This window comes from Polyergus mexicanus, unplaced genomic scaffold, assembly GCF_030449975.1.
Source record: "Polyergus mexicanus isolate NDT 795.1 unplaced genomic scaffold, iyPolMexi1.0 SCAF_6, whole genome shotgun sequence".
Taxonomy (NCBI): domain Eukaryota; kingdom Metazoa; phylum Arthropoda; class Insecta; order Hymenoptera; family Formicidae; genus Polyergus; species Polyergus mexicanus.
The window spans coordinates 11,152,951-11,179,921 of record NW_027223326.1 but is presented as its reverse complement, the minus strand read 5'-3'; the positions used below and the strand labels follow the sequence as shown (position 1 = coordinate 11,179,921).

Here is a 26,971-nt window from a genome sequence, read left to right as displayed (position 1 = left end):
AGAATTTATTATCAATTTAATTCAACTCTCGTGAATATACTCCTAATTTCTCAAAAATATATTTTTGCAGATATTATGTGTAATATAATTGTGCGATGTTTTATTAAATAAATTTCCATAATATTAATAAATTTTCATAAAAGCGTATTTGTTTGCTTATCAGTTTTATTATTATAAATGTAATTGGGGAGACAAATCAGAACAAATGCAAAATTTTAAAGCGTATTAAGAAAAAATGCTATATTAGCAAAATAACTTTTTTTTAAATTTTATTATTAGAGAGATCTAATATTTTAATATAATAAAATTGGAAGAATTATATAAAATGAGAGAAATTTTTGATAATATTCTAGACTTTCTTCAACATTTTATATTAGTTTCTCTCATTTTTAATACATGCAAGTATAATCTTTTATCTATTTAAATATATATGTAAATTGTTTTTAAAATATATTAAATATATAAAAAAAAATATATATATATATATATAATATCTAAAATATATTAATATTTAATGAAATTAAGTAGACATTCTCTAATATAAAAAATTATATTGATTTTAATAAGATTTTTTTGGAAATTATATTTAAATATCTTTGGCAACAAATTTTTAAAAATTAAATTTCTTTTTTATCCATCTCGACATAATTTTGTTCGCAAGAAACGGGGGTAAAAATACGATGCCTCAATGAGAATCTCGATGGTGACGAATAATGCGATATTGTTCGCATAAAGGCACCGATCGCCGATGGCACCGGCGCGAGTACACGTCCAGTAATTATCGTGCTGAGGCGTGTATTAATTGGACCGTTACGGAGGTTAGCATGAATAAACATGAGATAATCGATCATGTAAATTCGCCCGTGGCGACATGGACGGAACGACATGTCGCGAACGCGAAACCGGTATAACGGGAGGACGGCTTTTATTTTTAGTAGCGGTTATATTTACAAAGAGAAGCGCATACGATATATCGATGAGATTTGCGTAATCGTTTCGCGTGAATTATCGGAGAAAAATTGAAGATAATCGCGGAAAAATCGCGAAAATAATCAAAGTTCTCACGAATATTTTTGTGATGCTTTTTCGAAACAAGGAAATATTAGGATTTGATTTGTAATGTGTGAAAATTTTGCGTTAAATTTAATTTCCTGTTCGTGATAGAAAAATAACGACAGATCGACCGGCGATAACTTTCCGAAAAGGTTACTCGCCGATTGATTATCTCCCGCCACCTGATTTATCGGTGTCTACAATTTTATTGGAGAAAAGGAGATTAACTACTGCAGTATTATCAGTCGGCAAAGCGATCTCAATTGGCACTCAGCAGATTGATCGCTTTGTAACGAGTGCGAAATACGAATGAAAATTTATAAAGATAATGATATTATTCTCATTAAAAGAAATAGCTTTTTAAAAACATTTTCTTAATTTAACAAATATATAGAAATAAAAAAAAATTATGAAAGAATAAACAATGAATGAACAATGAATGCGACTGGAATTAGAATTAATCTAAAAAATCATATATCGTTTCATAACTTATAATATTCTTTTAATTTATGCTCAAGATGCTGCTGATCAATTGCTTTTTATCTCAAAAGTTGACTTACGTAAGCTAGATCTTATTCTTGCAGAATTATAACGCTGTGCGCCGAGAATTGTCGAAATGTTCCTGAAAATTTTTAAGCGAATAAAGTAAACAGTAAACGATCCATTGATCAATGTGAAACTGTCAAAATAGAGTGCATGTTTTCAGGTCTCTCTCTTTCTCGATGCCATCGACGTCATCGAGAGAGATACACCGTCCGGTTGACAGGCGCTCATATTGCAATCGCCATCGATTATCTCGACACATGTCGAGCGTCGTGTCGACTCGTCACACATTGATAACACCCGACAATTCGAACACGCACCCGATAAGTCAACAGGCGTCCCAGAATGACACTAATGCCGATGGTGTCGCGATCACGTTCTAAAACTATATACATTATTGACGTCACGATACAAATTCCACACAGGACCAATCTACACGCGGTGTCTGAAAAATTATGAATTTCTTTTTCAATTTTGAGCAAAGATTTCTTTTACAATTCTCTATATTGACTCGGACATTGTTCATTCTTGCAATATTGTGGTCTTCGGCATTGCTTTTTCCATCCGACAGTAAAAAGTAAAAATAAGAGAATGGTATCGGATATTATCTTTCTACGACTATCGAAATTGCTCCATGGTTTCTCAATTTTTAATAAGACTTAGGTCAGATGATTAGAGGGTTGCTTAGAGGTAACAATATACGAAAGAGATTTTCTTACTATATATAATCATTTATAGGATGTTTAGAGATATACAAGAAATGCGTGTTTATATTCTTCTTAAATTATCTTTCATATTTCGGAGACATATGTACAAAGAATTATTACAGCAAGTGAGAGATTTTCGTCGTGTAAAAGAGCGCGTATTGGTCATGCTAAAATTTCAGTCTGATTTTCTCAAAATTTGAAGAATAGTTCTCCTTTTTTGACACAAGTCAATTAATTAGCTTTAATTTCATTTTAATATTACACTCGCGCTCGACCATTTTTCTATTCGACATTAACGCTGAAAAGGCGTTCGCTTGTATATGTATATGTAAGATTGTATGTATTATCACACGATAATATTATGTTTAATCTTCATATTACGGGAGCGAAAAAGTGCATACGAGACTCATGTTTATAATTAAATTATAATAACACACGTCAATTGAAAGGCACTAACCACTTTTCATTTACTTTACGCTCGAAAAGGGTGATGTACACATTCGCTTCAGAAAGAGTACAATATTATAATTTTATTTTCACGCGTAATCGCGTCTCATGCCAACTCTTTTACGATTCTTATTGACTCTTATCTACAATGGTCCCCTTTATATCGATCCGTGTCTCATGGTGCAACGTGAATCGCCTTCTTGCTTTTACGAGCGATACTTGCGCGTCGAGTCGTAAAATGCGATCGATTCTCATCGCGCAGAAAGCGATCGAGGCTTACCATAAGGAAAGAGAGAAATTTTCCAAAATCGCGAAGCAATCGATAAAAATCAATATACAACCTTTTTTGAAATATTTAGTTAAAACTTGCACAAGTTACGAATATTTCTAACGTTCCAACAATCAGAGCAAATATCATGATGCAAATACCTAAATATCAAAATATTCAAAAATATTGAAATACGTAAAATGAAATTTTGTAATTACATATATAATATTATATATGTAATCAGCGGCCATTGTATTATTATTTTGCGCCTAATGTAGCTTATCACTCATACAACTTTTTTTTTTTTTTTTTTTAATTTCCCGCGTACAATAATACAATTTAGACAGTTTCCGGTTTCTGTCTACGAAAAATAGATCGCTTCGCGGCTGCGGAAGACTTATTAACAATAGCCTTAATTAATACGAGTGTTTATGGTACACCTCACAGAGTTTCAGTCGTCGGAACGATATGACAATACATTTCTCAACAACCATCCGCAAAAGGATAGTTACGTTAAAAAAAAAAAAAAAAAATTATACATACATTATCATACTATACTTGCATTAATATGATAAAAGGAGAATTAACAAACCGATATATTTTAACATACTTGCATTTACATTTTGATGTAACGTAATATATAATATAAACGTATTTTTTTTATATATTTCTCATACTTCTTTAGTGTACTTTTTTATATTCATTATTAAAGAGAGTATAATTTTAAAAATCCAGGTCCTTTGATTTTATCATAGAATCTAAAAACACGTACAACTGTATATAAACGTTCCCCGATCCGTTACAGCTGTTCGCTATGGCTATCGATCGTAGACTTCGTATTATATGTATCGAGCATATATAGAAAGGAGATTTAGGAGAAATTATTTACAGAAAAAAAGAAAAAGAATACTATGCAATTTTCTCGCGAACGTAATCGGCTCGTCGCACAAAACGAAAATTTGCTCGATACAAATCGAGCCGGAATTACATTCGATTTGGAAATAACTTTGCTGGGTTAACGGGATATCCAAAAATTACCGTATTAATGAAACTCGTGCATAAAATCGAGTATAATAGTTTTTTTGCGCTCGCTTAGGATTTGTCGGAATACGTATTCATCCTCGACAGTTTTCGGATAGATTCGTCAACTTCGACAAAAAACCGTAGCAAGAATTCAATCTCGACGTGAACCTTACGTTTATCTTTCATGAGAAGGCGGTATTATTTTTCAGCCAACATAACGAGTTCTCCGGATATTCTATATCTTTAATAAGGCTCGCGTATCTTGTCGTTCCGGATATAAGATACGCACATTCTTGGCGCTATCAAAAGAGATCCTTCTCACACGTACATATATGAACGATCAAGACACGATATTACACGCTGTCACTAGAAACGCGTCCACTTTAACGATTACACCGATCTCGATTATCTCCTCGATTAAATCTCCACGATCAAGCTTCGTTGACAATTATCTCCAGCTCTGATTAATTTCTTCGCCTCGTTCCGTGCAGCACGAGGCCAGACCTCCCTTTCGCGGAGACCGATCAAAGCTTCGCAGGAAAGTGAAAGAAAAAAATGGAAGGAAAGATCGATCTCCGATCGCTATCTCGGACCGAAGAAACCGAGTGTCTTCAGCGTGTCGGTGACTCTGCCGATCAGTTTGTCCTTATAACGCCATATCGTCGTATCTATCACGCTATTCTCCCGATATTCCACGCAGGTCTTCTTCAACGATCGCACGCAATCAGCACGATAGTGCTGCAGCTGCGCGTCCTCGGTCTCGATGGGGTAGCTGGTGCAACCGGCGCCCAGGCACGCAAGCGGGAAGTGATTATGCAAGGTGACCACCCTTTCCGGATTATGGAAACACTTGATGTACTGGTTCGGCTTGGTGAAGTTCTTCGAGCGGTACACGTGCTGCAGCATATGCATATACCTACGAGGAGGATTCTCGTATCAGGGATACGCGGTTCTCGCGGACTCCAACATTTCTTGAAAAAGGCTAATAAAGAACGATGAAAAAGAAAGAACGATCTGACTCCATATAAGATCCAATTATGGAATTTGGAATAGCGAAACTAATTTTCTCGTAGCGAAACTGACTGCAATAATGTTTCAAGTTGAAAAGTTCTTTTACTATTGCGACGTTTCTTAGAAAATATTAGTAGGAAATATATACAGCGAGATTAATCGTAGAGAAAGAGAAAAAGATTTCACTTTTAGTACACTCCCTATATAAATTTCAAGTCGATTTTTAACTACCAAAGTTAATTGTTTCAGCAACTTTAATATCAATACAAAAATTTAAAAGCATAATTTTCTTCTTAAAGATAAATATTCGGCATTAACCGCAAAAACGAGTGAAAAGAGCAATATATAAAAGAAAATAGTACGAAAATCGACGTATTATTTTATTTGAAGGTCTCTTGCTGAAACTTTAAATATATTTGTTATTAGATATGTACTTAAAAATTAATCCTTGCTAAATTATATTATAATTTTGATAATATTGTTTCGTGTTTTTTTTTTTTTTTTTTTTTAATCAAGCGAAAATTGAGATCTGTGTGAGATATTGATTCTTCTAAAACCGATACATATTCACACATACACACATAAAAACTATGGAAATATAATAAAAATATAAAAGAGAATACTTTCACAAAAAATTATTGAATTATAAAAATTTATCGACTTTAAAATAGAATAATATTTTTTTCTGATTTACGTATAGAAATAGATATTTTTAAAAATATGTTTTCATCTTCTAAAACTAAATTATGTGAGGCATTTATAAAAAACAAATACAAGCAAAACAAACAATAATATTTATCAATTTTTGGAATCGATGTTTCTTAAAACAAAAAATATTAAATTGTATCGATATTAATATAAAACACAAAATCGAACATTTTAATTTAATTTTTTTTAACCGCATCGTAATAAAACAAAAAGAGATATGAATAAAAACAAGACAGACTTCACGTAAGTTATGTCAGATAATTAATAAATATACATATACTTTAAAAAAGAGAAATAGAAATATGTCGATTCTCAAGAGGTTTATGTGTGCGGTTAATTTTGTGCCCTTTTTTTCGAATAATATAAAATGTATTTATATAAAAATTATTGCACGTTTCTTCTTGAGAAATAAACTCTTATTTGTTATTTATTGTGAACTTTTTCTATTTTTGTTTCGCGATCGCGTAAATTTAGAAAAGAACCGTGACACGGATAACCGACGTTACAAGCCATCCGCCTTCGCGTTCCCTTCACGGGCGGCGGAACCGCGCGTGAAAGTAGAAACCTTATACTTACTTGGGTATGTCCTTGAAGTAACCGTGAGAGTGCAGTAGGTCGTCTAGGAAGTAGACGTTCCTCACGTTGTACGAGGCGCGGGTCTCGTTCCGTATCTGCAGGGCCTTGGGCAATACCCGGCGCATCAGTTCCTGCCAGGTCGCGTCCTTCACGGGCATGATGACCTCGTCGACGTCCAGCAGCGCGATGTACTCGTACTCATACATGTGCTTGTAGAGGCAATCGTTGTACGGTATCAACTCGTTCTGCCGCTTGTGATTGGTCTTTTTCGTGAGGTACATGTGCTGGAAGGCCGGCACGTTCGGCTGACCACCCGGCAGGGTCAATGGGGTTACGTGTACCATACCGAGCTGCTGATAGTGCTGTAGCACCTTGGTCACGTTCGGGTGCACCTGTAACTCGTAGAAGTAGATCTTGTCGGCGCCTAGCAGACTGATGAGTTCGATCCACTCGACTAGCCGTACCGATAAGTCTTCGTGCAAAAAGTCCAGGCCCTTCACGCACACGGCAAAGTCCTTCTTGCGTTCGGGCTTGTTGTAGATCACCCGGAGATGATTGGTGGCCGTGTCGCAACGCTTCTCGACTACGGAGACGGATGACGGCGGTCTGCCGGAGGCCTGCGGCGGCACCCTGCACGCTATCACATACGGTTGATAAATACCCTGCTTGTAATTGCCCCACTTGGGATACCAAATATACTTGTATTCGAGAGTCTCGACGATCCTGGGTTCGCTCTCGTTTTCGTACCATAACTGACAGTACGTCTTGACAGTCGGCTCGATACGGTCAATCATACCAACAATTCTCACTGCTGGCCCAATCTTAGACAATCGCCGATTATCATAGAACGCGCCGAAGAATTGGAACGTGCCGTTATTAGTTCGTAGCGTTTGCCAATAGAAATTGTTGAACTCAAGATCGTAGATCTGCGGATATCGCGCGCAGCTATCGTTGGCCCGCTTCGTCAGTTTATTGTTCCTGATCCAGTCGCTCAGCGGTAGGCTGGGTATCTTCTCGACGATCTCCTCGATCAGCTGGTGCTCGGACTTGACAGGTCGTTTGTCCAGCAACGGTTCCAGCTCAAGCGAACTTTTCGTTGACATTTCCAGGCGGTTTCTCAGAGTCGTTAGGGTGGTCAGCAAAGCACCGTTGGAGAGATCACCGCCCAGCGATGATCTCTGTAGGAGGTATCGGGACAAACCTAGTTTTGCCGAGGCGATTCCACTCGCGCCACGTTCGCCGCCAGTGCCGTCGACCTCTGCCAGGTTACCGCCGACGTTCTCCTCGGCCGTGGCACCGCCATCTTGACGTAGCGCCCTGTTCTCTAAGTGGCGGAACTGCACTGCCGCGATCATCAACAGGCCCCAGGCGAACACAAGGACGAAGGCGCGCCTCGCACATCTTGAAGAGCTGCCCCCGCAGCTCTGTATCGTCGTCATCCCGCTGATTCTCTTGGGAACTTACTTGCCTATATGACGTGGAATCGTTGAAACCCCGTCCCCCCCTCCCCCTCGTTTAACCGTGTTCTCCTCGAGCTGACGGCCGAGTCTGCAACAATGAGGTTTCGTCGATTAGAGTATAAAAAAATTAACTGTTATCGGCAGTTTTTATAGTTGATATCTTATAAGGAGATATCTGATCTATTTGAACTGGTGAAATATATATTTCACTTTTATCATGTAGATATCGATAAGGTTTAATGCGAGTTATTTCAACGCCGCTTGAAACTTCAATGCAAGCTTCTATTTCACGTGCTGTAATATTTCATCGTAAAAAGAATTGCAAATAATTCAAAAATTATATTATATTAGTTCTAATAGATTTTTTAGTTGTATATATAGACCAATTAGTCTTCTAACTAAAAGTGACAATAAAAAAACTCCGTATGAAATTCGTATTTACTCTTATTGAATCATCGTCACGATTTTTTGACTACAATGTCAGAGGATCATGAGCGGATGAGATTTGTTTACAAATTTATCTAGGGACGAAATAATTCGCGATAGAATCGCCGACGGAATTTGGGGCAGGAAACGAGATAACGTCCTTAATTGTATAAGGACACCCGTCACCGGTAGCCAGTACCCGACTATCATCAGAAAAGCGAGAGATCCTGTCGGGCGAAACTCCATTGGGGACGGATCGAGCATCGAGAGAAAGAGAGAAAGAGAGAGAGAGAGAGAGAGAGAGAGAGAGAGAGAGAGAAAGCGATACCAGTTCGAAGATATGTGGAACCGGTTATGCTGATGGCAAACTGTTTTTCATCTTTTGCACCTCGCTCCATCTAACCTCCTCCCTTCCTGATCACCTCGGGAGGCCTCTTGCCCTTCTCTTCCCTCTCTTCCCTCAACCTAAGCGATGATGGCGACTTTCAGGATCAGGCTGGACCGCGACCTAGGATTTTCTATAAAGATTTTGCCAGGGACGTTTCGCTATTCGTCGGATTTGTAATGCCTCGTGGGAGAATTACATTTTTAATAGAATAAGAGTTGTTTCCCGTTATTGCGTGTCTATATGTTAATTTAAATTCCGTTGATAAACAGTATAGAAATGTATTGAAAAAAAAACATACACAAAAAACTAATTTTCTTTCAGTGTACACGAGAAAATTTCTTTTTCCAAAATACAACATAAAATAGATACATAATATTATTGTGATGTCTTTTATAACGTTAAGATAATCTTCAGGGATTACAAAAATTATTATATATTGTAATTTTTTTAATACAATATTTTCTCCGAATAGAGAAAAGAGAGCAAAGACAAGACCATTAGGGGTAAATAGATTAGACAGATTAAATAAAATATATATTAAAAATAACTTTTTCTAAATAAAGTTTTTTTTCGAAATTTTTCTTTCTCTCTCCCTTTTTAAATTAAATTATTTATTTATTTCGAAATATATAAAGAGTTTCATAGTTTTTATATATCGATATTTTTTAAGTATACTCAGTGCTGATAATACATATTTAGACGCGCACTGACACTTGGTTATTAAAGACTATTAATTATTAAAAAGAGAGAGTTTATATCTGACAAAGATCTTACGACATATATCTAATTAAAACACACGAGAACATCATTATTAATCCTTTCCAATTTTCGTAACTCGAGAATATGTACATATATATATTGTTAGGCGAAGGGATGGGAGAAGATATGTTCTTCAAGATAACGTAACTTCGCGATGAAACGTTCTATTCACTCGCACAATATCTTGATGCCGATCGTAAGCGTAATTATACCGGACGATTAAATCCCGAAAATGTCTAAGCTCCAGATTTATGCTACTTTCTTGCACGATTCTCACACGATCTGGACCCCGGTACTAAGTTGAGCGATCGAGAGGATCGCTAATTAGCGCGGATTTGTTTAATCTACATGCACAGAGTAATCCGATAAACTATAGCCATGTAATTGCGTCGCAAAAGTGCGGCGTGCAACGCTGCCTCCGTTTAATTCAGACCCCGTTCTTATCGTTACCTTAATTAGCAATCCCGGCGTAACGATGGGTCGACCGAAACGCAAATTGCGCGGGAAGAACGCGCTCGTATCTCTCACAATATAACTCTTTCATTTATCTGTGTGTCTACGTTTACTAAAAGAAAATTTTTTTTTTAAATCTTTCTTTTTTTTCTTTTTTTTCTTTTTCGTGGGATTTTTCTCTTACGAAGACGTTTGAATTTCTTCAGAAATTTTTGGACAATCCAAAAACTTTTAAGATAAGGCTTTACTATCCTAATATTCCTTGTCGCATTTCTTATTCGCGTATTTAATATGAATTAATAAACATTAAAATTGCATGTTTTTAAATTATAAGTCGAGAAAAATTTTTAGAGCTCGAAATAATGAATCGATGTTAGATCGATAAAGATTAGCGCGCCCAAAGATGGCCTGGAACAAATTCAGGCGAGGATTAGACACTTTGAACGGACATTTATTTAAGTTCAACGATTCTTGGGATTCACGAGCCGATATTATGAACGAGACGAACGGCTAACGACCGATTAACGAAATTGAGAGAAAGGAGGTTAATAACGAGCCGAAAATGTGATTGTGCAGGGTTCGACTCATTTCTTCCAGATGTTTCTATTTTACAAAAAAAAAAAAAAAAAAAAAAAATGTCGCTTTATAACCAATTTTGATTAGTAGAAACTTTTTTGATAGGATAAACGCGTCTTAACTCAATAATAGCTCCTTATCATTAGCAAGAATCTTTATCTTTTTGAGAAGAAAAATAAAAAATAACATTTTTCGAGATAAGCTCAAGGATATTAAGTCGGATATTAATCGGAATAATTAACTTTGATATCAAAATTTATTCAATCAAATGATTTACAATTTGATTGACATTTAGGTTAATTTAATTATTTTATGAGACTAAAATAAGAGATATGCATATAGTGTTTTAATGACTACTATTATTTTTATTGCTTAAACAGTCGAGTAACAATTAATTTTGGAAAAATGCAGAATATTGGAACTTAGAGATTTATATATTCTTACCACGCGTTCTCCATGCTAGATGTAAGATCTTGTTACCGAGATGTCACACATGAAGATGTTGGATATAAACAAATCAATCTGATTTGTTTATCAGAGACGCGCACCACGTAGTATCTCGTGTCTCGTTAAATAAATATATATAACAAAACAGTAACATTGCGAGAGAGACGCATTCCTTTACTGTTTACTAGAAAATATATCGGAAAGATAAATTCTCTCTCTTTCTCTTTTCCATTTTCAATTAATTATATATACATTTTTAAATAAAACTATTTTTTTATGAAAAAAATGATCAAAGAAATGCGCACATACGTAGATATTATAATTATAATTATTATAATTCTTATGGCTATAAGTCTCTAAAAATTTGAGTATTTTTCAAAATTTTATTAAATAAATGATTTTATTAAATAAAAAAATTTATTTAATTAATCAGTATTTTATAAGAATAAAAGTATTATCTAAGTATTGAAAATTTAAAAAAAATAAGAATAGTTATATTTATTTCTTTCTAAGTAATATTCATCACATTACAAAGTAAAATATAAAATATATAAATATATATTTGTATTATATATATATATATATATATATGTGTGTGTGTGTGTGTGTGTGTGTGTGTGTGTGTGTGTGTGTGTGTGTGTGTGTGTGTAATAGTTGAAGGACTAATACATAAATTTTATAAATAAATTTCATGTAAAAAAATGACAAATGTTATCTAATTCAAGGAATTCAAACATCGCGTCACAATCGCGACACACTTTTGCACTTATGCCAAGTGCAAAAAATAAGTGTCTACATTCTTTTCTATCGAATCAGCCACATCACAAACGCGCGATCTCAAGATCGCCGATATAAGATCGATATTGAAAAATTAATTTGCTCGTATCTAATTGTGCGCGTCAATATAATCGCGACGCGTCGCCGAATACATAAATATGCATCTTCGTCACAATCGTAATTGCATTCCAAGGTTCTCGATCGAAAGACACATTCCCGCCAATCTCGCGCCTTTCTCGGGGAAAAAAAAAAAAAAAAAAAAAACACACACACACACACACACACAGCTGCGCTTATCCCGCGCGTTAATCGACGATAAATTATTCGACAATATTGCGAGATACGGCAGCTGAGTCACATCCGATGATGATAATGCCAGCTGGATTCTGCGGCAGAGAGGAGAAAAATTGATCCTCGATTTTCGAATCATTCAGATTTTAATCACTCTGGAAATTCTCGCGAAAGCTTTGCGATGTCCCGGATATAAAGGAAAGATATCGAGATCGATATAAATTATTTGACACTTCTCTTTATCGGTGCAAATATGAGCTCGATCCGCTTGATTAAATCGCACATGACAAATGAAAAAAATTTTAAGCAATATTATCAAAAATACAATACAATCTGATACGAAGCAAGTCCTCCTCCTATGAATATCTATGGACGTAAATTTTCATTTCGGTCACAGAAAATGGAATGGCATCTTTCGATTTCGATACCTTTTCTCCATCGTTTGTTCGTATCACATATAATAATATCACGATAGATACTAATCTCGGTATTAAAAGTTTATCCGAGCACGAGTTGCATCTGCATTCCGCGTCTTACGTAACGCCGCTGCGCCCCCGCAATTTCTTCTTTCGTCGCTAGCCATGCCATAGAGAAAGACGTTATTCAACAAAGAGGAGCGTTAAAGGAGCTTATCCAGCGCGGACGAGAGAGATCTCGTCGGTATATTATTTAAATTGACAATAACTGCTTTAGCTTTAGAATTTCACGACGTATCGAGGCGACTCGATATAATAGCCCCCACGACATACTTTCGACGAGTTCGTAGTTCGTACACGATGTGATCACTTTAGACGTATAAAAGTGATCTCAAGTATTATAAACTATTGACTATTACTTGGCGCGAGAATAATAAAAAATTCCTTGCAAATCAAAATTGTAATTTACATGTCTTTATTTATTCTAAAATAGAAATTTTCGAAAGAGACAGTATTTTTTTTATAAATATATATAATTTATATTTATATTCTACAAAAAAAAAACACACACACACACACACACAATCGAAAGAGTCTCTTCCGTTTCGTGTAACGTCACAATAATCTCAGTCGCGAATAGCGTTTGCATTTTTTGATGTCGCGTTACTTTACTCCTCGTCCATTCTTTTGTACCTACTCTGTACCATATATAGCCTCAGGGAGTTGAACTCTCATCGAAATTAGACCGGTTCCAATGCTTGCGCGGGAGAAAGACAGAAGGAATAATGAAGCAGTCCAGCGAGGATCCAGCGATTTTGTGGAAAGTCGAGTAGAGAGAGCGAATATGATGCTGCTACTGTTGTTACAACCGCTCCAATTGCGATTTCTCGCTTACGCGTGCTAATTAACCCTAATTGTACGACGAGAAGGAGGGGGAGGGGGAGGAGAGATAAAAGAGGAGGAGGAGTATAGAGTTCGGAGAGGCGCGGGCGATTTCACCAGCCTCGTCTCCGTCGCGCCGATCCTTGGCGATTCGAGGACGAGATATAGCGACTTTGTCTGTGGTATGCGATGAGATTGCGTATATATATATCGCGACCTGCAATTCACGCGTGTGCGTGCGTATCGCGCGTAGCGTAGCGTGAACTCTCGATTCTTGGCGGCGCGGCGCGGCGCGCCAGCGCGAGCTGCCTTGGCTGTTGTCGGCTCGGCTTCTCGACTTATATTTTACATATGCGACGCATTATATAGCGTATAACGTCGGCTTGGTGTATCAGATACGAGACAGATAACTAAACGCGACGATTAATTCTCGAACGACTCATCGTAAACGTAATTATCATGAGCGTCACGGCGTAAACATTGCCTCGGTGTTACTATGACCGATAATGATTCCTTCGGAGCTGCCGTAACGATAGATTCGAATGATTAATAGCATTCGAAGATAATGAACGAAAATAATTCGCGCAAATATAATGAGATTTTTCTCGAAAATTATTATGTAAATGAAACTGAGGGTATATGGAACCATTACACCGTGTAAATATGCACATGAATATTTTGCGTACTGCAATTTGCGATATATACGCCCCAAAAAAAATCTTCATTATTACATATTTATATCTTTCAAGGAGATAATACTTAGATGTCTTCTGAGAGCACATAGTAGAATAATGAAATATTCATGTATTTTTTAAAACATGTTAACACTCGCAATATCATTATATGAGGAAAGAATTAAATATTAACGTTAATAGCGCATTTAAGAAAATTATCCTAGGGAAGTAATAATCATTCTTTCAATCATACAAATATTTCGTCGAGACAATATTTTGAGAAAATTATAGTTAAAATTGTGTGAAAAGAATTTATTTTCAAAATGTACTGTCCTACACTGTAGTACTAGAAAGATTTCATTTCAAAATTATATATTGCTAAAAGTTTTAAATCTCCAAAAAAAAAAAAAAATTTTATAAAAAAGTTAATACAATTTTTATGATAAAAAATGGAAATTAGCAAGGTTATAATTAATTATTTATTGAGCAGCGTTGTAATTATTTGCTGTATTGGATATTCTATCGTCAATTTTAACATCGAGTCCGTATTCGATAATCCTGTACATGTATAAATTTTTACATAAACCCGAATAGCTGGTTTTTTTTTATTTTTTTTTTTTTTTTATTGGTAATCACTTTACAAGAAAATTTATTATGATTCGAGAAAATATCCTCTTGGATTAAGTCAGTTTAAGATTTCGATCTCTGGACTCGAGTAAATTAAATAACGAAATAATAGCAGAATATGTACGCCACATCAAATTAGTTTTATATATATCTTTCAAGAAATCTCCTTGTATTTCTCATTTTATTCCGGAGCTTAATCGGTATCAAATATTCTATTGCTATTTCAAGATTATTATGTCGTAAAACTTAATAAAAAATTTCGAGTACAATATTATAATCGCAATTCGCGATTTGAACTATTATTCTCGTCTAAGTTCTCTCTTTAAACCTTTGCGATTAATTTAATTCACACGGAATAATCATTTATACATCGTATTTACATAATCATCTCTAATCATCTAGAAAAAATTCGTCTAGACAGCGAGGGTGATCTTTTTCTTTCTCTCTCGAGAAGATATTTCTCCCACGGTAAACAGAAATTTCGCACGGAAATTGAAGCAGTAATACCGTAAAAGCTCGAGCAAGAGTTAATTCCTATGCAAATTTATGTATCACTTATGGGCTCGTGCAGTTACAGCGCTCGGGAAGTTTACGCGCGAGCGATACGTAAAGTTGTTGGATCGGTGGACCGGATGAGTTTTGCAGAATCCGTTGCAATAGTAGCCGACACTCTACAGTATAGGGATGACATCACATTCGCGAATCTCAATCGCGAGTCAGCGTTCGACTTCTTTTCGGATTTTATCGCGATCGTATGATAATTCGAAGAACTTATACTCTGGCTAATCATGTTTTCCTTCACTCCTCGATTTATCGGACACGGATTATCCAGCCTCGATAAATTCTAGCGAGTTTTATGCGATGAGAGTTTCTTTCCAAACAAATAATTTTTTTTTTTTTTTTTTTTTTATTTAGAAAACTAGATTATATAATAAATGTTCTTTTTAAAAGATTAGAAAAGGATGTAACTATGTTTTAGCATATTAATTAAAAAGGCAAATTGTTATTTTATTTAATTGCTAAGCTATATATTCTTTATCATATGCCTTTACTTCTCAACATTTCATTTAATGTTTTTTTTTTTTTTAATTTATAATATATATATATATACATACAATAGATTGCGTGCCTCTTGAACAACGTCACGCTCCAATAAGATTATCATTTTTATCTCGAATCGCACGCTTTCATTTTTCTTTTTATTTTTCTCTCTTTTTTTTCGACTGCGACGTGTTCGCGCATAAGTGTGCAGTTTAACGAGTCTACTTTTCGCATTATGCCGTGGCAATTAGGCCGGGGTTACACGTAAATGCTTAACGGCACCGCAATGATTGTCGAAACGGGGCCGTTGTTCCCTCCACCGCAGGAAGCGAATGGCAGCTTCAAATTGCCGGCCGCACGCACGTCATCATCTCGTCGACGGATAACTGCACACACGATCCTTCTCTCGTGCCGATGCAATCTCTGATTCGACGCATGGATGCCACTTGAGCTTTTATCCGAGTGATCGTTCGCGACGAAAGGCCTCGAATGACAGGAGAATCGAAGCGATCGCTTTTTTCCCTACCATCTGACAATGCCACGTGCGTGTTTGATTTTAAAGTGTTTGTCGTTTCTCGGTAAGAATGCTACTTTCACACGCACGCATGCAAATACTTTTATTAAATATATATTACCATTTTTTTTCTCTTGATTTCTAATCCCCAACTGTAAAAAGATTAAAAAGGAATTGGCATCCATAAATACTTTATAGAGACCGCGCTCTCACATTAGATTATATCACAGTTTTGATAACTTTTTTTAAGCTAATGATCTTTTTAAGATGCAGACACGAAATTGGCCACGAGGAAACGACATTTCTATTAAAAACTAAAAAAAAAAAAAAACAATAAAAACACGGAGAATAATATATTGTGTACAAATTTCATTAAATTGCAGAAATTTATTTAGTTGAAAACGAGAGAAAAATAACGCGCGCCAAGCACATGAAGCCGAAGGGAACCAATTAACGCATATAATCAAGCGCGTAGCGGAATTACAATCATAATTCTAATTAAATTTATGAATATTATATCAATTTGAATCTTTTTTTTACAATGTTCCCTCAACATTATAAAAAAATGATTTACCCTGTTAAATTCCTGTTAAAACTCCTGTTAAAAATTCCTGTTAAATTCCTCTTAAAACTCTTATAACAATTTATAGGCATACCACAATATAAACTACTTAGCGTCGATTACAAGAGAACTGATGATATACGATCAAGGATATTTGGCTCTAATTTGACGTTAATTTCATACTTATTTTCGAGCAAAATTAAACTTTTTCAACGTTTTTTTGTAAAAGTCAATTTATATCGCGTTTCAAAGGCTATTATCGTGCTGTTCGACGATGTCCGTGAAAATGTGCATTAATGACATGCCTATTGCACTATGACCGACTTTATCGGGAATGCCAGGTTGCGATACCTGCTTCCTACAACCGTTATCGAGAAGAGAATAAGTGGGGGTGGGGGGGGGGGGGTAGGGGGAGGTCCAGCTGGATCACGTATATTGATTCTTTACACGTCGTACACATCGTTCTCTCAGAAGAGACACGATCGGAAATCCGTATCGCGACTTGTCGATCATTCATCAATCCCTTGTATGTACAATATAATACATTGTCGGGAAGATGCGATGATAACAGCCTAATAATCTCGGCAGGGATTTTTTTCAAATAAATTTCAACGGTTAGCAGATATTTCTTTTGTTGTCAATATAAATAAAACGTGTGACATCTTTTTGATATCCGTGACATCCACGCGCCGTTGACAACGAATGATTACAACGCGAGGTTATCGCGACAGCGTTACATCGGCGCTCTTACATCAAGCGCTATATTATAATTCTTTCGAAAGAGATAATATCTCTGTATAACTTGCGCTATAATATTATAAGGGACGAGTTATATCGCTGTTATGTGTTATTAATCTATAACCTGTTTCCTTTGTTCGCGTCTGGCATGAATTATACACGTAAGAACGGCAATCTGGCGCGCGAGGATCCCGCTTGTCATTCAAACTGTTGAATTAATTACTCGGCATGTCTTATTAGAAGTAGCGAAACAAATTACGACACATAGATATGACGCGATCCGATCAACAGAGTGCTCGGCAAATGTAAAGTGACATGGAAATTTAAAAAATTACGTGACTAAAATTCAACAAAGATCGTCTAAATTTCATATTTTATTAGAATCTTGTTTTCGATTTTGATTTTAATCAAGATAAAGTTGATCCAGTTATATATCAAAATTAATAGAGTGAAAAGTTATATATTTCATGCAATATATATTTTTTAATATACATAAATTTTGATTAATATATATAATTTCCTCTGTATTTTCTGTCGTTTAAGATTGATCGATATCTATTATACGATAATAAGAATTAAAAAATTGCAGTAAATGATAGCCTGTTCGTCGAGTTTTCATAAAAAAAAAAAAAAAATGTCGAGGCCACGTTATGTATACAGAATCTTATTATCAATTATACGCATCACGCGTATATCGTATAAAAACGCCAATTTATCTCGTATCATTTATCGTATACGATATCTACATTTCTATACCGCGTGTCCCGTTTATTATTATCGATAAAAAATTGAAACCCTCGCTTGCGATTCATGTCAAATGAAATCGGACGAATTGGGTCGTTAAAGCGTACAATCGCGCATACATATTTAACTCTTTCCCCGGGCTTTCGCGCACTTTCATAATTTGCAGTATGTGAGTCACAAAATCCTATGCACATCAAATGCAAAGATTCTCAGTTTCACTGCAAAGAAAATATAAAAAGGAAACGCGAATGTGTCGATCCATGTCCCTCGCGCGATTTCTTTTCGAATAGTGAGACAGCAGGACTTGTCGACGCCAAAACATATAGAAGAGACTATTTTATATTTCTCTATTCTATTTATATACTATCGATCACTTAGGCACGCATGTTAACGCAGAAATATGCGCGAAATATGCGCGCATGATATGCAGAATCCGCCAAGGATAGATCGAGGTCACTTGAGATTGGCTTTAACGGTAATTCCTTCGTTCGGTAGTCGTTTGGAAACCGTCGGAGAATGATCGATATTTAATTGCATCACGGGAATTTCGTCAATTTCATGGCTACCGGAGTAAATTCTTGGAGCGGATAAGAGTCCGTGCGCTTTTGTAATTCCCCTTTCGCCGCTGTCAGATTGCTTTTAAATGCGTTGCTTTTAGTTAATACTTGGTGGAAAGTTTCGTGCATTTTTAATCAATGGCAATAAGCCAAACTCTATTTATATAAGCTAAATGACATAATGTAAGTGCTTATATATATATATATATATATATATTGTATATATGTATATCTTTTCTGTTCACCTTAAATAAAATTATTAGAAAATATCTCCGCAATTTATCACGCTCTTTACCTTCTGAATCAATCTGGTTTATCATAATTTATTAAAAACACTTCATTTTTTAGATATACTTTAAATTTCTCTCTCTCTCTCTCTTTCTTCGAGACCATCTTAATTAATTTTCTCGAGTGCTAGTCGAAAAAGAGATTGGGGAAAACGCGTTCCTCAAAAGTAATCGTAATGAGATTGCGAATCGAAAAACTTTTAACAAGTACATGAAAATGTAATATTCCCAAGGGGCTAAGTTTCAAGCGACCGATGCTGCCGTAACATCGAGAGCACTTTGTATAAGCGCAAAAAATTCCGATGGTTACTCGATTCCAACGGTATATCACTTCGATATCTAATCGATCCGGATTGACGGCGCGAGTCCCCAGCTTCCTCCTCGAGGCTGCGTTCCTACTTACGAGAAAAATACGGAGAGATACGCGGCTGTGATCGTCAGAGCAGCCTGATGATTTGCCAACCGTTAAAATCCGTCCGGACGGCGTCCCGATACCCGAATCGCATCCCGACGATCATCCGAAATCAGAGGAATCCGCGTCAACGCGCCGGTATTCCTCTCCGATAAGGATGCGTCACGTCATCTCGAGCCGATGTCCTTTCTCTCCTTATCTCCGGCTGGTCCTCAGAGGAAACGCATCGGCGATATTGCTTTTCTCTGGCTCCGCAGCCGGATACTCTGATGGAAAAACGACGCGTGGCAAGATGAACCGGACGCGCTTTCTTCTCCGGATCGTGTGTATGCGTAGATATGTGTGCGCGATACCGGCTGCTGCTGCCGGCGGATGAATGCTACGCGCCTTGAATGGAAAGAACGGAGTGCGTCGTGTGCGTGCGTCGTGTATATGGAAGGAAGCTCGGTATATCAGGATCTTACAATCCTCCGGGCGATCCTTTGCCCGTAGAAGAAACGCGAATCTTCGATCGTCTCTCAATCGTCGATTTATCCTTCCCGAAAATCGAGACGTCGATATCGTCGATAACGATGATCCGTCAATGCTTAACGAACGAATTCGACGAACAATCTTCTTGGATTTATCCAACTTTTTCCGCGGTGATCATTCCGATCACTTGGTCAAACTAGACGTTAAAAACGCCTCCTTCCTGGTCACCGCTCGAAAGGATACGCAAATACCTGTTTTACGCGCACCTCCACATCAGCAGCCGACACCGTTCTCCGTGCACCGTGATAACGTTCGCTATGCGGATAACGATTTTGCCGTTCGGGATAACACGTTCGCGAAATCGACCGATAACCTATATGTATATATACAAGAAGACGCCGCAACACGAGCCTCGTTTCGGAGCTCGAGTTGTCCGGGACGAAAATACTATGTCGTGTTGGCGTCTCGCTCCGAACTGCCGCCAGACGCCAGACGAAGTCTTCGACTAGGGAGCCGTTCGAGAACCGAGAGGGGAGCGAGAAAGAGAGAGAGAGAGAGAGAGAGAAGTGGTCGATTGGTCAACTTATGTGGCCCCGAGAGGAAGGGTGATGCCTCCGGGACCCCAGGGGCATCGGGGAACACATGGGAACTCATGAGGGAATAGCATCTGCAACGACCAGATCGAACAGAAGGAGACGATGACTTTGCCGTATGGCGGATAGACGGAGCTTCAATGTGTTCGCGTGTCCTCCGGCCCTTTACAAGGCGACGAGTCGAGGACGGTGATTGTCGCGACATTATATTAAAACGCGACCCTTAACAGAATAATTTTTTAATAAAGTAAAATATACAGAAAAGTGCAAAATTTATTATTTTCTGAAAAAAAAAAAAAATCCGATTTTAAAGATTTTTATCGATAATGATGCAATTTAAAAAAAAAAATCCGAGATAAATAATAATCATTCTTTGTTATTTGTATTAAAGATTTGTAAAAAAAAAAAAAAAAAAAAAAATTATTTTAACGTAATTTATTTATTCTTACCATTAGTTACTCCTTCCTTAATTAAAGACAAGTTATTTTTATTTGTGTAATTCTCACAATTTTATGTTCCGTCTAGCCAGTTTTTGCGAGATATCGCTACGACCAAACGATGAAAGAGATTCTTTGAGTTGCTATCTGCCAGAACCGGATGCAATAATTAACGGAAACACATTCCCAGAACTCTTCTTTCTCACAAACAGTTAGAATTTCTTTCCTCGAAGATCCCGAATTATAGCGGAATAACTTCGATTCCAATTAAACGATATTTTTATTTTAATGTGTTAATAAGTTAATTTATCATGATATATACATTTTTTTATGTATGAATTAATTAGAGAAGAAAAAAAAAACATGAAAAATCGGTCACACAAAATTATAAAGACGAAGATTATATTGTATATGCTTAAAAAGTAACAGGGATGAAATTTCGGCGGCTCGCCGGAATTTCCTTGTTAGAATTGCTGGAGCGCCAGCAGGAAGTCGGGCTGTCATTAACTCTCCGATCGCATCGAAAAATTCGCACGTGGCGTAGGCGAAATCGGCTCGAGGACGTCTATAGACGCCGAGAATATACGGGAAGAATTATGAGCTACAACGCGAGAGTAAAAGGATGTTCCGACACACGACCTGCACGCAGCGATCACAATGCATACAATCTCAAGCTAACTTTCTCAGCTGTGAATTTAAAGGACGAACCGTCATTTCTATCGGCCGGACAGATGATTTTGATCGATCAAAAATATTTGGCGTTGCTAGAATTTTCAATTAATTTTAGAAAGATTTCTGCTATTCAAAACAAGAAAATTATTATTGTCGACTTTTTAGTCTGGAATTGTGTAATAAAATGCGTATTTCCTAAAAAGTGAGGCCACAATCCTCATTTTCCAAATTAGTTATCTTAAATATTCTCAGAATTTAAAGAAATTGCAATTTGTACATAATAAAAAACATTGCAAAATTAGTTCCCTATTAATTTTTTGTTGCTTTATATATAAATGACAAAATTCTAATTATAGTTAGATTTAATTAAATAATTTTATTCATAATTGGAAAACACGTAAGAATCTGATCTTTCATGAAAGATCATCGAATTGAGATCATCGAACGAAAACGCTCGATCGAGTGACGAAATACATTTACGCGTCCAACAAAAAGCGATTAATCTCTTGCTGTGGTGAAACTACTTCGTCTTTTAATGTAAGATAACTATAATCGTCTATCTAAAGTAAATCGATCCTTATATGGCTAGATGCAGCTTTAATAACAACGAATCTCGAATCTCGAATCTCGAATCTCTTGTAACAAGGATACTTTCACTTGTTGCTCGCGATTTAGAAGAATACTTTTACAAACGCTCGCATTTAAGCTTTTTTAGCTTTGCAAGGTAACAAAGTGTATCTTATGATCTAAAATAAACACGGAACAAATCACGATTATTAGATCGAAATATAAATAAAGATGCGTAAATTTACATTAATCTATTGATATGAAAAATTGAAAGATTTGCATTTAATATCCATTTTATATCGGAGTTTTTTTTTATAAAAATCAGCAACAATTTTTATCGACGCGCCAATTGAAAACAAAAATTTACAAGAACGAAGAATGTCCTTCGAATTTTCTTGCCAAAATCTCTAACCTGTTTCTCAGTTTCGATCGAGCAAAGAAATTAACGATCGGTGTCGAACGAACAAACTCGACGATTTCTTTTTTCAAGCACTCTCGATTGAGTAATAAGCAAGCGAGTATGGCACCTAATGGCGAATTGAACGAAAGAGAGCGGATTCGCGAAATGTAGATTACATATCATCAGCACAAAATTGTAAGATAATATGACGGAGTCAAAATATATACGAGATGACAAACATACACATATATCTATTTCTGCCGCGATATCGTGGAGCTGTAGCAGTTTATGATAATAGATACGAGCTCCCTCAATACAATACACAGATCAAATATATATTTTTTTTAAATACAGGTGGGACATATTAATCGTGTGTATTCGTCCACGTTATTCATAGCTAAATATGTGCGGAATTAGTGATAAAACACATTGTAATTAGCACAAGCACGAAATTTATTTTGTTTGTACTTCAATATATGTATAACTGCATAACAAGCAGAAAAATATACTCTTGTCTATAAAGTGTTATACAAGAATCCATTAAAATTATATTCAGAAAGATGAATATATAATTCATTATTAATTATTATGTATAATTATGTATAATTCATTATTGATTATTATATACAATTAAAAATTATTAATTATTAATTATTAATAACAGACGTGCAGTAAAAGAAGATGTCGACTATCGGATTATTCATTTACTAGTCGCATTTAATAGAAGCCGCTTATTTTTGCGCATTTGCGTGTCAGATCGCGCGACTCATCGTTAAAGAAAAATGACAGGATATATCCTTAAGTAAGACCTTCCCAACGAAAGGAACAATAGAACGCTTACCGTCCGCGAGCAAAGACCGCAACTGGGACATGGCTGTCACGATCATCATTATGGACAATAATTGTTTCAACGGATTTCCTTGATACACTCGCACCACCGGGTATATTAGCTTTGACATCAACTACCTTTATAAGGTATTTCGCGAGATGCAACAATCTTTCCCCCGATCTTTTTAGATTGTCGATATCGTAAATATTTTTTTGTTAAATAAATTTTTATATCTTTTTATGTTAAATTTTTATAAATCTTGATTTAAAAAATTTTTTAAAACATTATCATTGAATTTTTTTTTTTTTTTTCTTCTTTAATTTATCTTTCGGTAAACATGTTTTTTGGAAACATATTTATACGAAACTTCTCGAACATTGTATTATATCGTTGTAATACGAGAAGATTACCGTATCTCTAATTATATATATGTCTAAGACAAAATAATAATTGGCACAATAAATTATAAAAAGTATCATATAGTACAGCGCAGAATACTACGCAGAAGAGACAGTGCATATATATTCAGCAGTATGTTCAAATTGTGTCGGTTAGATGTTTGAACTCGTATCTAATCTTAACCCGTTAATCTGCATTCGTATTTTACTTTTCAGTATCTTATCAGACATTATACCATAAATTTGTCCGCTATTAAATGGAACAAATGCGTAATCATCGTAAACTTTTATAGCAATATAAATACTACTCTGTTATTACTTTTAACCTTAATATACATATATATTGCGGTTACAAGAGAATATAAAATATTTTCTTGTATTTAAATTACTACACTCGAATATGTGGCTATTGCTCAATAATTTACAATGACATCTTCACTAGAGCAATTATAGATAAGCAGATCGGAAGTTTAACGGGATCTGTAATTTTCCCTCGCTATATCGAAGTAGTTCTGTATCGCGGAACTGTTAACGAGCAATGTGCAGGATATGTAATTACTCTCGCTCGACTGTTATACGATCGTGTCCAGATGATCCCGCTCTTCGACGATGCCGTAATCGATCTGAGAAAGATACCGTGAAAGATATGCGAGAGGAGTCGCGAGGGAACCGCTCTGTTACAATAGTTGTTACGAATGATCGAGAATTCGCAAAAGCTGAATCGCAGAAAAAACGCTTGGGTTATTAAGAAATTGGATCATTTTCTCCTACCGACATTTATGTAAATTTTTGTGTACAGTGTTGACACATAGTTGACAACTTTGTTGCGCTTATGTTTCTCATTTTATAATCAGCACATGTATCTTTGACAAAAACATACGAAAGAAAGGAAAATGAAGTATAAAGATAAAAAAATTTAATTTTTTTGTAAATTTTGCATATATAATATATATATTGCGTATAATTATTTATTTTAATATAAATATTTACTATATAATATATATATATATATATAATTACATTTATTTTTTATGTACTGCAATTTTTTTATTTCGTTTAACAAAAAAATCTCTTCAATTAGACAATAATCTTCGTACAAAACAAAACTAGGAAATGTGCTTCGTTATAATAGTTGCATTGCAGCCACGTGTCGTGTACAATTTTTTACATCTCGAAAATGTCTTTCTTTCTTTCATATAATCGATACACACGATACGGATATGACAATGCGAGATGCAACGATAGAGCTATGCTTTATGGAGCGCGCTTTATGCAAGTTGGTACGCCGATGAAATTCGCAATGCGACACATATCGACGATAACGCGTGCAAAAGCGATATCGCGTGCAAAGAGAAACGATATCGCTCCGCTTCGAATCACGCGGATTTCGCGTATACACACAAAAAACAATCGTTGTATTTCAAATATATCGACACGTTGTTTGTTCCCATTGTGAACGGAAATAAAACGTAAATAAATATCAATAGCTTCTATTTGTAGATTTTTCAGTTTACCCGATTTTCTCCCGTTTATAGAATGCACTTGTAATTCCAACTGTCCTTTTAATCAAATAAAATGACTCCGGATCATATTGATTTGCATGATTAACACTTTTACGTAAAGGATAAGATGCGAAGCGCGAACAGCACTGGATTCGCTAGATTCTGTATTTTATATGAGGAAAGTGCGACCTTGCACAACGTAAATTTGCTCATTCTTTTTTTTTTTTTTTTCGAAAGATTTATACCGTGACGTAAATTTTATCCGCGATAATTACGCGGCGATTAAATAATGAATCGCGACGCGGAAGTTTAATTAAGAATACAATGGGCGGCCAAGAAGTTTAAGTAGCGTGCGTGCGCGCGACGTCGAGACGCGCATAAAAGTAGGATGCTTTTCCGCTTTCATGTATAAGAGAAACGAAAGTCTAGCGACGTCATAAATTAACGATTTAAGGATTGGGTGAATTAACATCTCGCACCTCCGTACTGTTACGCTGATTGTGAGCTCTTTTTGAGAATGGCGTTCTCGTTAATGGTGCAATTTTACGATCGGCGAGAACGGCAATATCCTTGGCTATGTAATAATGTATCAGCATAAATAAGTATAATGTATCGCAGTTTAACTTTTAAGAACGTCTGACGCCTGTCAGGGATATCGCGTTTCTTTATCTTCTTATAAAAAAAAAGATACGTTACATTTATCGCGTGCGCCATTTTTTATGCGAATGTATATTTTTATGTCTCTTATACGCGATATTACAAAGTGTACGGTCTCTTATGAAGAGAAATAACTATAATATATAAATTATTCCATATGTTAAATGTCTTAAATATTTGCTCATTGACTTTCTATAATTTTCCAATTTCTCCTATAAATGTTTGCTCAAGTTTAATTTTAATAAAATTATATTAATAAAGTAATTCATGTGTGTATATATGGTAAATTAACTCAAAAAGAAATTCAAGGATGCGACATACTTTGCATTACGAAAATAGTAGCGTGATAATTATATCATGTTGCATCAGTTAACAATTTGCAAAAATTAACATATATTTTATATAATTAACATCGGTTATGAATATTATTATTTTTGTGTAGCTAAAAACTTGATAAAAAAAATTATATCTACATAAAAGAATCGTAAATATATAATATTTTAGTCTTTAATGGTCATAATGAAATAAGAGCGAGTTCATTGTGTGACAAAGTTTGAAATCGGAGAGAATTTGATGTAATCGATAAAAAAAAAAAAAAAAAAAAAAAAATTTAAATCTCTCAAAATACACGATTTATGTAAGAAAGATTATTTATTTTGAAATCATACATTGTTCTGCCAGCGGTCACTTATAATGTCATTTTTAATCCTCCATTATATACGCGTTGCGAATTTTGAGATCCTCTTATAAGAATTGAACTCGTATAGAAATAATCGGCACATTTGTACATAATTGCCAAACAACAACTACCGTTTAAGCCGCGACCTAGAACGATTATTTACGAGATCGTTCGGCTCGAGAAATTGATTCTCATTTATAGATCTCTCCACTAACTGGTTCCACAACATTTTCATCGTTCAACAACATCGTTCGCCATTATCGTTAATTCTGCCGGTTCGCTGTTAATCGCGCAATTTTGCGCGACCTGTCAATTATGCCGCGATTGCACCTCCGTTTCTCCCCACGAATCAATCGCAAAACCATCGATTTTCATTCGCGATTTGCGAAAAATTCTACT

At 35.6% G+C, this 26,971-nt stretch overlaps 1 protein-coding gene across 4 annotated transcripts in view; it reads right to left on the bottom strand.

Annotated features, from left to right (window-relative positions):
• Nucleotides 1-2,304: 2,304 nt before the first annotated feature.
• LOC138933834 (uncharacterized) overlaps nucleotides 2,305-26,971 on the bottom strand; it is a 39,456-nt gene continuing 14,789 nt past the window's right edge. For 2 of the 4 annotated variants that reach the window (XM_070296867.1, XM_070296866.1), the window contains 2 exons: nucleotides 6,337-7,884; nucleotides 2,305-4,957 (listed from right to left, as the gene is read on the bottom strand). In XM_070296867.1, the coding sequence (XP_070152968.1) occupies nucleotides 4,624-4,957; nucleotides 6,337-7,775 (1,773 nt within the window). In that variant the 5' untranslated portion in view covers nucleotides 7,776-7,884 and the 3' untranslated portion in view covers nucleotides 2,305-4,623. Of the gene's footprint in view, nucleotides 4,958-6,336; nucleotides 7,885-19,358; nucleotides 20,331-26,971 lie in introns of those variants that run through there. The other 2 variants (XM_070296865.1, XM_070296868.1) reach the window with 2 other exon arrangements.